Source organism: Rhineura floridana, chromosome 1 (assembly GCF_030035675.1).
Source record: "Rhineura floridana isolate rRhiFlo1 chromosome 1, rRhiFlo1.hap2, whole genome shotgun sequence".
Taxonomy (NCBI): Eukaryota; Metazoa; Chordata; class Lepidosauria; order Squamata; family Rhineuridae; genus Rhineura; species Rhineura floridana.
Window position 1 is genome coordinate 45,300,805 of NC_084480.1, and position 13,935 is coordinate 45,314,739.

The 13,935-nt window shown below is 40.5% G+C and overlaps 1 protein-coding gene across 1 annotated transcript in view; it reads right to left on the reverse strand.

Moving 5' to 3' along the window:
• The window catches only part of JMY (junction mediating and regulatory protein, p53 cofactor), a 90,544-nt gene that overhangs the window by 41,260 nt on the left and 35,349 nt on the right, over window positions 1–13,935 (reverse strand). The window contains exons 3-4 of the mRNA XM_061619898.1: window positions 12,632–12,782; window positions 7,537–7,706 (exon numbers count right to left, since the gene is read on the reverse strand). Coding sequence (XP_061475882.1) covers window positions 7,537–7,706; window positions 12,632–12,782 — 321 coding nt within the window. The remainder of the gene's footprint in view (window positions 1–7,536; window positions 7,707–12,631; window positions 12,783–13,935) is intronic.

Here is a 13,935-nt window from a genome sequence, read left to right on the forward strand (position 1 = left end):
CATGGAGAAGCAGGCAGACAGGTGGGAAGACAACAAGGATTAGAAAGAGGGAAAGCAGATGAACAAAGCATCACTTTTTTAAAAAATGTACAAGGATGACACAACATAGGAAAGCTTGTGGGGGGGGGACTAAAAGGCTTGGCAATCAGAAGACAAACAAATAATCAGGAGCTGAAAGTAACCTATCCCAGTGAGGCAACTCAAAGAACTAGGAATGGAACTGCAGCAGTGCTTTTTACATTTCTCCTATCACGTAACCTGCCTATCCATGGAAGCAGGGCCTTAATCCATGGTTGTACTAGAGGCCTCTTGCACGTCATCTAGAGAATAAATGTACATAATAGCACACAAAATTCTTTAATGTAACTCATGCACTAATTCATTACAAACATGTTGAAACAACTTATGCGCTTCAAGACTGCAATAAAGTACTGAAGTAATATTTACTTGCAGGACTAAATTTTGAGTAACATGTGTCTGGTAATATAATTCCAACCTGAGTGAGCACATTCTTTGATAAATGTTCCTCAAAATATTCAAGAGAATCAGAATTGAGAGAGACTAAAATCAGATTTTGCAATGAACCAGTTGTTCAAGTCAGTTCACATTATCCTTTTTAAAATGGTGTTCTGGAAGAAACAGAAAATGCTCAATATTTATCCATACTGGCTGCAAATGGAGACTGCAGTTTAAACAGTGTCATCAATGTGTATGGCCACCTTACAGTGTTACATAATAAAAATATTGTTTGTGGCCCAAGAGCTTACAAGCTGAACGTTGGTAACGGAGACAGTAGGAAAGGAAGGAAGGGATGGGAGAGGCAATGATAACTTGGTAGTTGCTGCATTCTCATCCCCTTGCTTCAATCACTTTTTCCCACTAGTGAAACTTTAGTAGCTATATAAAGCAGTTAGTTCTCCCAGGTAGCTGAAGACAGAGTATGTAGTCAGACCAAGCAGCTGTATTAGAAACATACCTAGGATTTCAGGAGGCCACAAAAGTGCTTGAGAGCCACTCCAATTAGGTGTGGTTATTTCTTGGGTGTTCTCTTATTTTGTGAGGGTAATCAGCTGGGCTGAGGTTCTGCTTTTACTTTGGTGCATACTCCTAATAAAGTACTGACCTAGCAAATGCCTGTGCAAAATGAGACACAGCCAAAGAGGCCACTGTGCTATCATAAGAGGCCAAGGCCACTAAGGCACCCTTGTCAATACTCCAAGGTGGGTTGAAAGACAATTGATGAGAGCTCAGAGAGAAGTCAGAGCAGCTCTAACAAGGCCAAAACCACCATCACTCTCATGCTTCTCTCCTAGCTTGGGTATGAGCTGTGAAAACTAGGGCTGTGTACCAGATCTGACCAAATCCCGACATCAGGCCATTTCAGGTTGGTCTGGGATTCAGCCGGATCAGGTTGAGGTAGCCCCAGATTACCCCAGATCAGATAAGCTCCACCTGGAGCAATTTAGGGCAGTCAAAACCAGGGAGATGCGGTCTGGGTGCAAGGGAGGGAGAAGGTGATGCACAGGTAGCTTGCATGTGTTTTCTTCTCCGCCCATCCTGATCCCATGTTTCATTAGGGTTTTAAACTCTGATTAAACATGCAATTGGGAGCACAGGGGAGAAGGAGATGTGCTGCATGTTTGAAGTTGTAGTTTCAGTACTTATCTCCCTGCTGAACATGTCGGAAGTCCTGAACTGTTCTTTTAAAAAATCTAGTCACTGAGGAGTACAGGCAGCTGACAGCTGCTCTTCAGAGAAGTCACTTTCTTACATCCCCACTGCCTGTTGGATTGGGCTACAACCCAGAGAAAAATGGAAGGAGGATGCTGGACTGGGCAGGGCCTCACACTGGTGCCAGTAGTGGCTCAGTTCTATTTCCCTGCTGAGTGTGGGGCAAGCAGGTTTCCTGGGGGGTCAGCCCCAGCTCCCCTTTTCCTAACAAAGGAGGCAGCACCATGCTGCCTGCAGTCCCCTCCCATCCCTAAGCAAGAGGCTCGAAAAGGCAACTACCTGGGGTCCTGCCTCCATATCTTCCTTTCCAAAAAAGCAATAGAAGAATCCCTTGTTTAACTTTCTCAGCATTCACATGCTACCCCCTTCAATATTTCATAGACTACTGCAGCAATGTGATATTTATTTTACTCTTCTGAAGTTCCTTTGATTATCCCCTTCCTCCCCACTTTAAAAAGTTACTTGTCTGAAAGATGCTATACCAATCTGGAAGCAAAGAATGGGATTAGTGAAGCATTAAGAGCTTCAAAGTTCTTGCAACAGGTGTGAGAGTTTAAAACCCCAATTAAACATTGGGGGGGGAGATGAGGTATAGTCATGTGGTGGAGGGAAGAGAGGCACATCTCAGAACCGCATGTGCAAGCCCCACAAACTGATTTGGGACCCAGATTCAGGTCGGCCCTGGATTGTTCCAGGTTGGATCAGGGCTGCTCCAAACCACAGGATTAGGCCCCAAATCAGATTGGGGGCACTATGCACAGTCCTAGTGCAAATCTAAGACACGACTACCAGCTGGTCATCATTCTTTTAAGAAGTTACACCCATCCTTCTCATTATGTATTATTTTCATTTTATTAGTAGTATTGGTCCTAGTCTTTGATGTCTCACTTTTTGTTGCAGCACTAAACTGTATATTTTAATAGCGTTACGCTGGTATTCTGGAAGAGTATTAAAAGCCACAGATCACATGGAAGAAAAAAAAGATACACCACTACCATCTCACTCTAAGACAAGTGTACAATTAAGAAATTGTTGGGAAATGGTAATCTCAGAAGTTGTATATGCAACAACACTTTATTATTTGGGGATGTGGGACATGATGTGCTCCTGTAGAATCCTTAAGTTCTGGTGGTAATCTAGCTGGAGAAATAAATGCTAGATACTTGTAAACAGAGTTATAAAGCATTTTAGGAGTATGTTCAGTCAACAACACAGCACAAGTATATTTCTTGACCAATATTTCTGATTCCACCTTGAGAATAAGTAAGGACCAATTTAGATGGACAGATTTATGTAAACAAAAAAAGAATGCAGACTAAGTATGTAACTACTTATAAGAATAGTGTTAAGTCGCAGGCCTTATCTGGATGCAATGCTAAACTATAGCTTAGTGTTCTGTGGTGCTCATGTGCTTCGTCCTCCCCTCTCCTTGACTGATGTGGCTGTGAGGGGGAGATTGGAGGGAGAATAGATTGCTTTTCAGTTTATTGTCCCACGCTAGTTCAGGTCACTTGTAACATGTGTTGGTGCTTTACTCCCAATACCTATTCTCAACAATGCATGTCCAAGTCTACGAGATGCATCTTCTCTCGCATATGTTGGAAGTGGTCTCTGGGAAGTGGCTTCATGAGAATATCTGCAATCATGTCCCTTGTTGGGCATTACTCTATCTCAAAAAGCCTTTGCTCATGTATGTCTCTTAACAGGTAGCATTTCACATCAATGTACACTGATGTACACTGTGCACTGATTCTTTCAGTCTAAGAGTTTATGCAGCTTTGGTTGTCTTCCAGGATCTGTTACGGGCTTTGGTTTATCTATTTCTAGATCCTCCAATAACTGACAGACATTTCAGTTCTTGGCATGCTTGGGTGGCTGACCATACTCTGATTCTGTAGATGAGGCTGCCACTGCATCCTACTTCTGACATGTCCAGCTAACTGCTCCGCCCTCTTAGAAAAACAAGTTTCCACTGGGATTTGCAACTGGCCCAATTTGCATCTGTGTAAACTACTCGTCTGGGACTACTGATGGCCTGTAACGTTAGTTTCAGGTTTACTGTCCCCTTGAAATATTTGGCCACTCTCTTTATAGACATCCAATCTCTTTCCCTTTGTGAGCTGGTCTTCTATACAATATTCCCACTGCTGTGATTGTATCTGGTCCCACTATGGTTGCCAGGTACAGCAAATTTCCTGTAGCTATAGTATGTGTCATTCTGTGGAAGGAGTTTACTGTTCTCATCCCCCTTTAAATAATATAGTCTCCATAGGTGTGGCCACTGGATTGGCATCCTTGAATCCTAGGTATTCTAGCAGTTCATAGATCTTTTGTTTCTGGCTGAGGAGATAGCTTCCGTCTTCCTCTCTATTTGGATCCAAAGGTAGTGGATGATGGCTCCCAGTTGCTTCACCTCTACCTCTCGACACAGGTGATGTACAATTTCCTCACAGTCAGTTTCATCTTCGTAACTCAGAAATAGATCATCAACACAAATTAATATTTAAATCCATCTGCCATTTGTGTATCATGCATAGAGACAGGGATCGGCTTGACCTCTTTAATGAGCCTCTGATTCAGTTTCTCATTCTATGCTCTTGCCATTTGTTTAGCCCATATATACCTTTCAGAAGTTTGCACACAAGTGGTTTGTGTCCTTATTTTTCAAATCCAAAAGGTTGTTCCATATAGATTTCCTCCTTAATTTCTCCATGTAAGAAAGCAGTCTTTACATCTCAGTGCATTTTTCTTGATGCTGCCATGCTTAAAAGTATTCTAATTTTGGTATACTTTACTACAGGAGCAAATGTTTCATTATAGTCCTCCCCATATTTCAGGGAATAGCCCCTGGCTGCTAGCCTAGCTTTGTATATCTGGATCTCCCCTGAGCATTTTGCTTTGCTTTGAAGACCCATTTATGCCCTTTTGCCTGCTGGTAATTCTGTGTGTGTCCAAGTCTGGGTTTTGGGTAGAGACTCTATTTCTTCTTGTGCAGCTTTTCACCACTCCCTGGCTTCTACTGCAGGCATGCTCTCAACATCTTCCCAGGTTGAGGATTCATGTAGCACTGCTGCTTTTGCAAGGTAGGACAGTTGTGTAGCTGGAATGCCTTTGTTGAGTCAGGATGAGTGCCTGAGTTCTGGTTCAGGAGCCTAGACTGCTTGCATAGTACTGGGCAGCCCTGCATTCTCCTTTGCCTTTCCAGCATCCCCTTCTGCCCTTGCATGGTCTTATATCTCTCCACTTTGGCCTGGTGATACAGGTAGGTAACCCTCAGTTTTGCATACTGGTTGGTATGTTATTTCCCCTTCTTGACTGTGGATTCCTTCTGTTGGGTACTTCACATAGCCATGGTTTATGTTGGTTCTCTCACTTCCATTAAAATAGACAACACTGCTTACTGTGATCTTTCCTGTTCTTGGATCGAAAATTCTATAGCCTTTGCTTCCTGGAGCACAGCTGGCCATTATTCCTTCTGTAGCTCTGTCATCCAGTTTCAGCCTTGGTACATGCGCATAGGCCTTGGATCCAAACACTGTGATGTGCTGCATGCTTGGCTTTCATCCAAGACTAATCTAATATCATTTTTTGATCAGGTAACCTCCCTGGTAGACTGTAGGAATGCTGTGGACATAATATATCTCGACTTCAGTAAAGCTTTTGCCAAAGTGTCCCATGATATTCTGATTAGCTAGCTAGCTAAATACAGGCTGGATGAAACAACTATCAGGTGGATCCACAGTTGCCTACAGAATCGTACTCAAAAACTGCTTATTAACGGTTCCTTCTCAAAATAGGGGGAAGTAATGAGTGGGGTTCTGCAGGGCTCAGGGCTCTTCAACATTTTTATTAATGGCTTGCATGAGGAGGTACAGGGAATGCTTATCAAATTTGCAGATGATACAAAATTGGGAGGGACAGCTAATGCCCTGGAGGACGAAACAAAATCCAAAGTGATCTTGGTAGTCTGGAGCATTGGGCTGGAAACAACAAAATTAAATTTAATATGGATAAGTGCAAAGTTCTACACCTAGGAAATAGAAACCAAATGCACAGTTATAAGATGGGGGCTCAGCAATACTACATGCGAGAAGGAATTGCTGTTGATAAGAAGTTGAATTTTAGCCAACAGTGTAGAAATAACTGGTGTGTTAAGATTGGTAGTTGAAAGAATAAATAAACTTAAGGTTTATTACTAGTAAGAGATAAAATCCTATAAGCTGAAGCAGCCACATGACTTGTACTCAAAGAGCCATTACTAACTGAGAATAAAGACAGGACAAGAAGGGAGGAAGAGAAGAAGCAATGCCTGCAGAAGCAATAAACACTTCAGAGGAGGAATTAGAGGGAAGAATAGATTGCCTTTCTGTCTATCACTCCTCATTGGTTCGGGTCACTTGTAACATGCATTGGTGCTTTATTCCCAACAGTTTGGACAACAGGCACAAGGAATCCCTGGGGTCCTAAAGAGCTACTGTTTTGCCCTGCCTTTTGGTGCACTTTTCTTGCTTCCATCTTTTTTTCTAGTCCTTGAAATATCCATAGTCTAGCCTTCCATTTTCCTTAGCAACCAGAATGCATCTTTCCTGTGCTGGATTCACCTGAGATCAGGTAGTGCCTAGAAGTTATTTTACGTAAATACTAGTACACAGTAAGGGTGGGTGAATTTTAAAGAATGCCCCACATCCAAAAGGCAAAAGTGAAATCTTTGCAAAGAGGCTTATGCATGTCTCCTGCTTTGCAGGAGCTAACCAAGGGCTTGTTAACAATTCACTATACAGTTAACTTACAGCAGAATGGTATACATATCTACTCAGAAGTAAGTCTTTGTGTTTCATATGGCTTACTTCTAGGGAAGCGAGTACAGGATGGCAGACTAGACTTTCGTTTAGGGTTGGCATTGGCAAAAACAGGGTTCTTGTGCCTTTAACAGATATATGGCAAGCAGTAATTCAACAGGTCAAGACTTTTTTAGTATGGAAATATAATTATGAGGAAAGTGTCCCCATGATTACTCTCTAATTTTGTGTTATGCCACACCCTCCATGGCAGCCATTTTGTGATTGCTGCCTCCAGCATGCTCTCAATATTTGACATGTGCTCTCTGGTCCAAAAAGGTTGGCAGCCCCTGAGCTTCACCGTCATTACTTTACCCACAGAACCCAGGGATTTGTTTGGTAAAGGTGCCGAGAATTCTTCACTGGCAATACTTAGATCAGGGTAGGGATTCAGTGGTCCTTCAGCCAGCATGGCCAACAGTCTGATGGTAGTCATAATCCAGGATCATATGGAGGACCACAGGTTTCTCACCCTTGCCCTACTCCCTCTGACATAACTACAGTTCCTATAGTTCCCCATGTAGATCTGCCCCAATTATTCACACAAAAAAATTGTGATGACCATTACAATAATCCAATCACAAATAGTATGCTCCATATTTTGAAGGGGCTTTTTTCCTATACAAGGCTAACTTCCACATGGGAAAAACATAAAAATGTTAATACTAACTTGCCATTCAAATTTTCATAGAAAGTAAGAGTAAATTGCCACACATAAGCCATGTCACAATCTGTATCTACATTTTTGAATGATAAATTCATTTATGTAAAATATTTTAACCAGCCTCTCCGACAAGTCAAGGTAGTAGTTCTTGATCATTTTCTACTATGCTTTCAAAGCAGTTTGAGATGAAAAAGACAAAATAAATAGCTTTTTAAGTCCTTAAAAGTATAACAATTATCTTGAAATTCCATCTACATTCACTATTTCTCTTATTTTAAGAAGTTATTTACTCTGAAGAATTACCTCTTCTTTCAATGCATGTTTCTTCTGTTCCAAACAGATTTCTTTCGCTCTCATCAGCTGCAAAGTCTCCTTAGACACTGCATATTGAAGCTTTTCCATTCGTTCCACTGCTGCTGCCCAAGCTGCCTTACCAAACTTTTTCTGGTCTGCTCGCATTCGATCATACACAGCTGTAAAAAATATTTTTTAAAAAATATGGTGTTTTATTATAAAGCTTAAACCTAAGCATATATGTTTATCTATAGAAATAAAAAAAAATATTACCTAATCAAAGGCAAAATCATACATAGGATCAAGCAGATAACCCCTACAGGAACTAAGGCCAAACTGGTATGGTCAGAAATTAATTTACTGGCCCCTAAAGAAAAGTGGATGAATAGTGCAGAGTTCCATGGAGTCATTGCCTGTGATACTTATGTGTTGGAACCAGTACCTGCAGAGGTGGATGAGTTTCCCTTATGGCATTGAAGGATAAGGGAGGATCAAATTAAGATATTATAATGGAATATAGCTGGGTGGGGAGCAAAGGAGGCAGATGAAGAAATATTAGCATCCAAAGTTTCGATCTCATCCTTTTGCAAAGTCCTAGGCCTGAGAGAATATTAATTTACCTGGACGCAAGAGTTCTTCACTGCCAGCAGTGTCAAGTAAAAAAAAGGCCATCCTAGAGGCAGATTTGCCTTATTAATATCAAAATTAGTTAGGACAAGAATTTTGCAGGAAATTGGATAGTTATGTCGTAGTTGGACAATAAAATATTGCGAATAGTTTTATTATAAACAATATATATATCCAACCAATTTTATCATCCTATGCTGATCAGATGCAGTTCAAAGTCAAGAATTTTTTGGACCAAATATGGGAACAATTCCTTGATATCCCAATGTTGATTGCAAGGGATTTTAATGTTAGTCTGTCAACCTCCCACTTTATACAAGAAAAATAATCATGATGTTTTACACGTCCAGCAAATTTGAAGATGTCTTTTCAAATAATTAGTCCAGGGGAGTATGGCCATTTTCTTGCTGAACCTTGCTTTTCATCATATATATATATATATTTACTGTTCTTTCATATTTTGAGGTGCTGAATCCGAAACCAAAGAGTGCCACTCTCTAAACCTTGGGGAAAATTACACAATTTAAATTCTAAATTTAATTTAATATAACAGACATAATATTTTTGTTTTCCTTTTATACTTCATTTTCTCCAGCTGCATGTGATTCATCTAATAACTATGGATTATAAGCATCTTAAAATTATTTAAGAATTCTGAGGACCATTATTAGTGGTGGATCCAAGGATACTGCTGGGGGGGCACTTTTCTGGAAGTGTTAAGTATGTTGCCTACCTTCAAATAAAAGTGCAGAATTCCAATACAAAACAGCACTTATTCACACATTTACCATTTTAGATAGTATTTTTAAGCATTGGAATGTATTTTTAAATTAAATTTAAGAATTAAATTATGATAGTTATTTCCATTATTAATTTTAAGAATCAGCATAAATACATTCATTGCTGTCATCCAGATCATCATGTATAATTCCACTGCACATTCACCTTTGCAAGGGCAGAATATTGTACATCTTAGTTGGACTTTACTGCACCCACATGCATGACTATAATCTTTGGTGCATGAACATCTGATAAGATTTAGTACCATGTTAGGTGCTAGAGGGGTACCTTGTGGCAGCTTGCAAAGTGTGTAGTCCTCCATTGTGGTTGACAAAATCTCCCATCCAAAACCCAGAGAATCCATTGGAGATGAACCAATTAGATGGACAGACTTCCATAGTGCTGTTTGGAGTTATGCTTGTTTAGTGTTGCTGCAGTGGACCAGGTGCTGGAGGTAACTTAGAAAGTGTTGCCATGTCCTCACTGTTTTGCTGTCCATATGCTTCTTCCACAAACAAGCCTTCTGCCAAGGTCTCCCCTCGGCTGTATAGCTCAGCAACAAAGGTGTCATACTGTTTCACTGCAACTGTTTCTCCCGAAGTGGGGCCACCAACAGCTTTAAGCATCCCTTTAAACTGTTGGAGAACATTCAGCATGCAGCCTCTACCAATTTCAGCAAGAGGTGAGGTTGTGTCGCAACCAGTTAGAGGTGGGCAGCTAGCATATCAGTTATATATATGTTGTGTGCTATGACAACATCACTTATGTCAATTGCTGATTTGGACCCACAACATTCTTCAATTGTAATGTGTTAATATTCATTGGGTACAGAGCTTGGAAAAGTTACTTTTTTGAGCTAAAACTCCCATCAGCCCAATCCAGTGGCCATGCTGGCTGGGGCTGATGGGAGTTGTAGTTCAAAAAAGTAACTATTCCAAGCTCTGATTGGGTATATACATGGTATGCCAGCAGCAGCAAGACATCAGTGTCTTCACTCCTTACCCATATCAGACAATATGGGGCATTTGCTGTCTCCCATACAGCTATGTACACAATATTTAAGTCAGCTTCCTCATGTGTTGTTGATGGGCCCCATTACCCAACATTAACTTCTGTTGGTGATGGTTCTGGACAAGTTAAAATCAATCTGTGGGTTTCACTGGCATCAACATTCATTAGTGCATCAACAATCAATATAATTAATTGAGTTTTTGTCTTCATAGAGTTCAATACCATTTCTCTTTTTGCTAGTGGAGAAGTCAGAGACAGTTGGAAAGGCTTGGAATTTGCTTCCTGTCATTTCTTTTGTGTAGGTGCTTTGATCATTTTCTTATAGTATCTGTCAAACACTACATACATGACAGGCGTTTGCTTCAGTTCTCATTCTACCATCGCTTTGTATGCATTCACATATATTTGCACAGTAGCTGGCTGCATTGGCCATGATATACACCAGAGCATGGCACAACCATCAAGAATAATTGTATGGGGTAGAGAATGGATTGTTCTTGGGGCAGCAACTTTTCTTTACAGCACTCTTAGGTGTCTGCCACATGTTATCATCTTCATTGAAGAGAGCAGTAGGAACTGGGGCAAATACATAATTCATGATCCAGTAATCATCCATGTTGATATCTCAAGATGATGTGAGCAATCCCATTGTGCAAGCATAAATCAAAATATGATCCACAATCACTTCACAATTACCTGTTGCACCCAGCTTCACAAATATGGTGACTGCCATTATTAATTTTTTTGATAATAGTTCCATGAAAACCAGAGGACCAGTTGTTCAAATTCACTGTACTGACTACTCCCTACAGCTACTGCATCATGCATTTAGTAAGCAATCTTTTAGAATTTGACCACTGACTATGTTTATTAAACTGTTCACTGGGTGACTGCCATAATCAAGTGGATTGATACACGTTGTTATAATAATTCCAGATCTTCATGCGATCTGTTCAGTCAGCCTTGATATGTGGATCAGCCTCTTCCTTGTGATAGGTCAGAACATTCTCAACTTTCCCTTCCTTCATGTCTTTCAGATCTTTTGAAATCTGACCAAAAATGTGTCGTGAAAGAGGCCAAGCAGCCAAAGTCTTTGGTTTCAGAGTGAATCCAATTATTCCTCCAGGGCCATGACCATATCGCATGTACGCTATCTCAATAAACTGATCGGTCCATCGCCCATTCCAAATACCTTTCTTGTATCCGACTATGCGTTCACCTGCCATGAACTTTATAAATAGCTCTTCATCAAGTTTTTGCATAGTTTTCAAGTAATAGGACCCATATCATGCATAGCTGACAGGCCCTGCAGTGAAGAAATATGGGAGCATTGACTTTACTACATATAAATGCAGTAACCAATCACCTTCTCTCTCAGCATGGATGAAATTCATCATAATAAACACATACTTCAGAAAGCAATCAACCCATAGCTTTTAAGTCTGTCTACTTTCAGACTTCTTATCAATCAATTCCATCATATCATTCATAGATATATCATCTGGGAAGTCACTAATAACTCCCCACAATATTTCTTCTGCTAAGGGCTCTCAGGTTTTGATGACACATATCCAGAAAGCATATTTGGTACCCCAGAAAATGCACCCTTTAAAATGTCTTCTAGTCCACTAAAACTCATTAGTGTTCCAACACAACCAACAAAGGATACAAACATGTGCATGCTTCCCAGCCTCAGTAAGACGTTATTAAGTAATGGCCACTCTACCCAAATTAAATTGATGTAACTTTATAAAGTTGTTGATCAGTTGTGAAGACAGTCCAGTTCTGACCTGCTGTTTCCGTTACTTACATTGCCTCAGATTTAAATGTAACACTGTGAAATTTCCCCAAGGTTTAGAGAGTGGCACTCTTTGGATTAGATTCAGCACCTCAAAAATCATATTGTTGCTGTTGTTATGTGCCTTCAAGTCGATTATGACTTATGGCGACCCTATGAATCAGCGCTCTCCAAGAGCATCTGTCATGAGCCACCCTGTTCAGATCTTGTAAGTTCAGGTCTGTGGCTTACATTCAATGTTCCTATTGTGTGCGGCATACAACTCTGGACTCTCCTTTCGCATCTGTGCGCATTAGCCTCTTGGCTTCCTTTCGGCTTTGACCCAGCTGCGTCATTAGTCACAGCACTACTCGTACTTGTCCTTTGTTCTTCCCCAGTAGCTCGGTGAGTGCCTTCTGACCTGGGGTTCTCATCTTACAGCACTATCTCATGTTGTATTTTGGATACTCTGTTCATAGGGTTTTTGTGGTAAGAGGTATTCAGAGGTGGTTTACCACTGCCTTCCTCTGAGTTTGGATGCATCTTAGTCTGGTGTCTCAGCTTTGACCATTCTCCCATGGGTGCCCCTGCTAGGAGTCTAGCCTCTTGGTCTAGACTCCTGACGGCACTGCTCTCAGCTTCTTCAACACTCTCAAACCCCCTCACCACGTTAAGGTGTGCATCCTAAAGGGGGCAAATATATAAGAACAGCAAAAAAAACCCCCAAAAAACATTATAAATGATGTAAAGCAAGGTTCAGCTGCTCTCCCCTGGAATACATGTGTTTTGTCATTTAGTGACAGATCTTGAGAAGAGTAAGAAGGTGTGGCTGTAAGACCTTCGATCATATAAACTAGACTTGTAATTTTTAAAAAGCCCTTTTTCAAAAAACTAGTAAAAGTCCTTTACCTTTCTGTGCTTTTGCTGTTATTTCAAAGTACTTAACAGTAAGGTCTTGAATAGAAAGCACTGCCATGTGGGCCTTCCGCTGCCAGTCTGCATCTTCTTTTTGTAGACTCTCAATTCTTCTAGGTCCTAGGTAATCATTCTCTATGGATATCTGAAAATACATCAGGCCTTTATATCCATCATTAAATTAAAGCATACACAGAAACTTTCAAGAAAGTTAACCTGTTTAACAATCATGATATTGTAAAAAAAAAAAAGATGAAGAATTTAACTGGGAAGGATTGAAGGACGATCATGTACTTTTCCATATTATGTGGAAATATGATGGATTAAAATATTAGGAACAAACAAAGAAGAGGAGGAACAAGTACAGTAATATCTCAGTTAACAAACTAGATGCGTTCCTGGACATTACTTCTTTAACAGAAACTTTGGTACCAGAGGTAGGAATAACATGGAAAGAATAGGGATAGGTTCCTACACCTCACTCATAGATGGTGGGGGCACCTTCAACAGGGGCTTTAAAGGGTGCCTACCCGATACCTACCCACCCACTCCACTCCCACTCCACTCCCACTCCCCCTCTTTTCTTCTTCTGAATGTATTGGATCCTTCCCTCCCCGGCCCTGGGAGAAAGCAAGAGTTCTCTTTAATGCAAAGCAAAGAAACAGGTTGGTCAGTTTCACCTTAAAGCAAAGGCATAGGCTTGTCAGTTTATTGATAGCAAAGCAATGACACAGGCTTGTCAGTTTCACCTTAAAGTAAAGGCACAGCCTTGAAAGTTTATCCACAGCAAAGCACATCTAGTCAGTTTCACCTTTTAAAAAAGCCTTAGTTAAAAGGAGCTTTGTTCCTGGAGGATTTGTTAACTGAGGTATTATTGTATTTGATGTTCTAGTTTTGGGGCCATTATTGTTTTGTTTTTTAACCAGAGCTGAGTTTTTAGCAGAATACCAATGCAGGCAGACTGCAATTGTTTCCTAAATTATTTGCTTTGAGCTACTAATCTGAAAAAGCATCACAGCATTGGTAAATCTTCATAAATGTGCATCCGACCCAGATAGGAGAAACTTCTCTCAAAGTTACTTTTCAGTCACAGCACACTCATTCACACATTTATTCTCTAGCCTCCCTTTTCTACTGATGGAAGGAAATGGATAATAGGATGAGAGTCATCTTTGTGATAAAGGTTTGGAAAGGTGAACAAATCAGCTTCTAGCTGATAATTCCTATGTAATCAAAGCTCCCACAGTATTCTACTGTTATCTGGAAGAAGACATTTCCAAGTCATAATTTGTATAAAG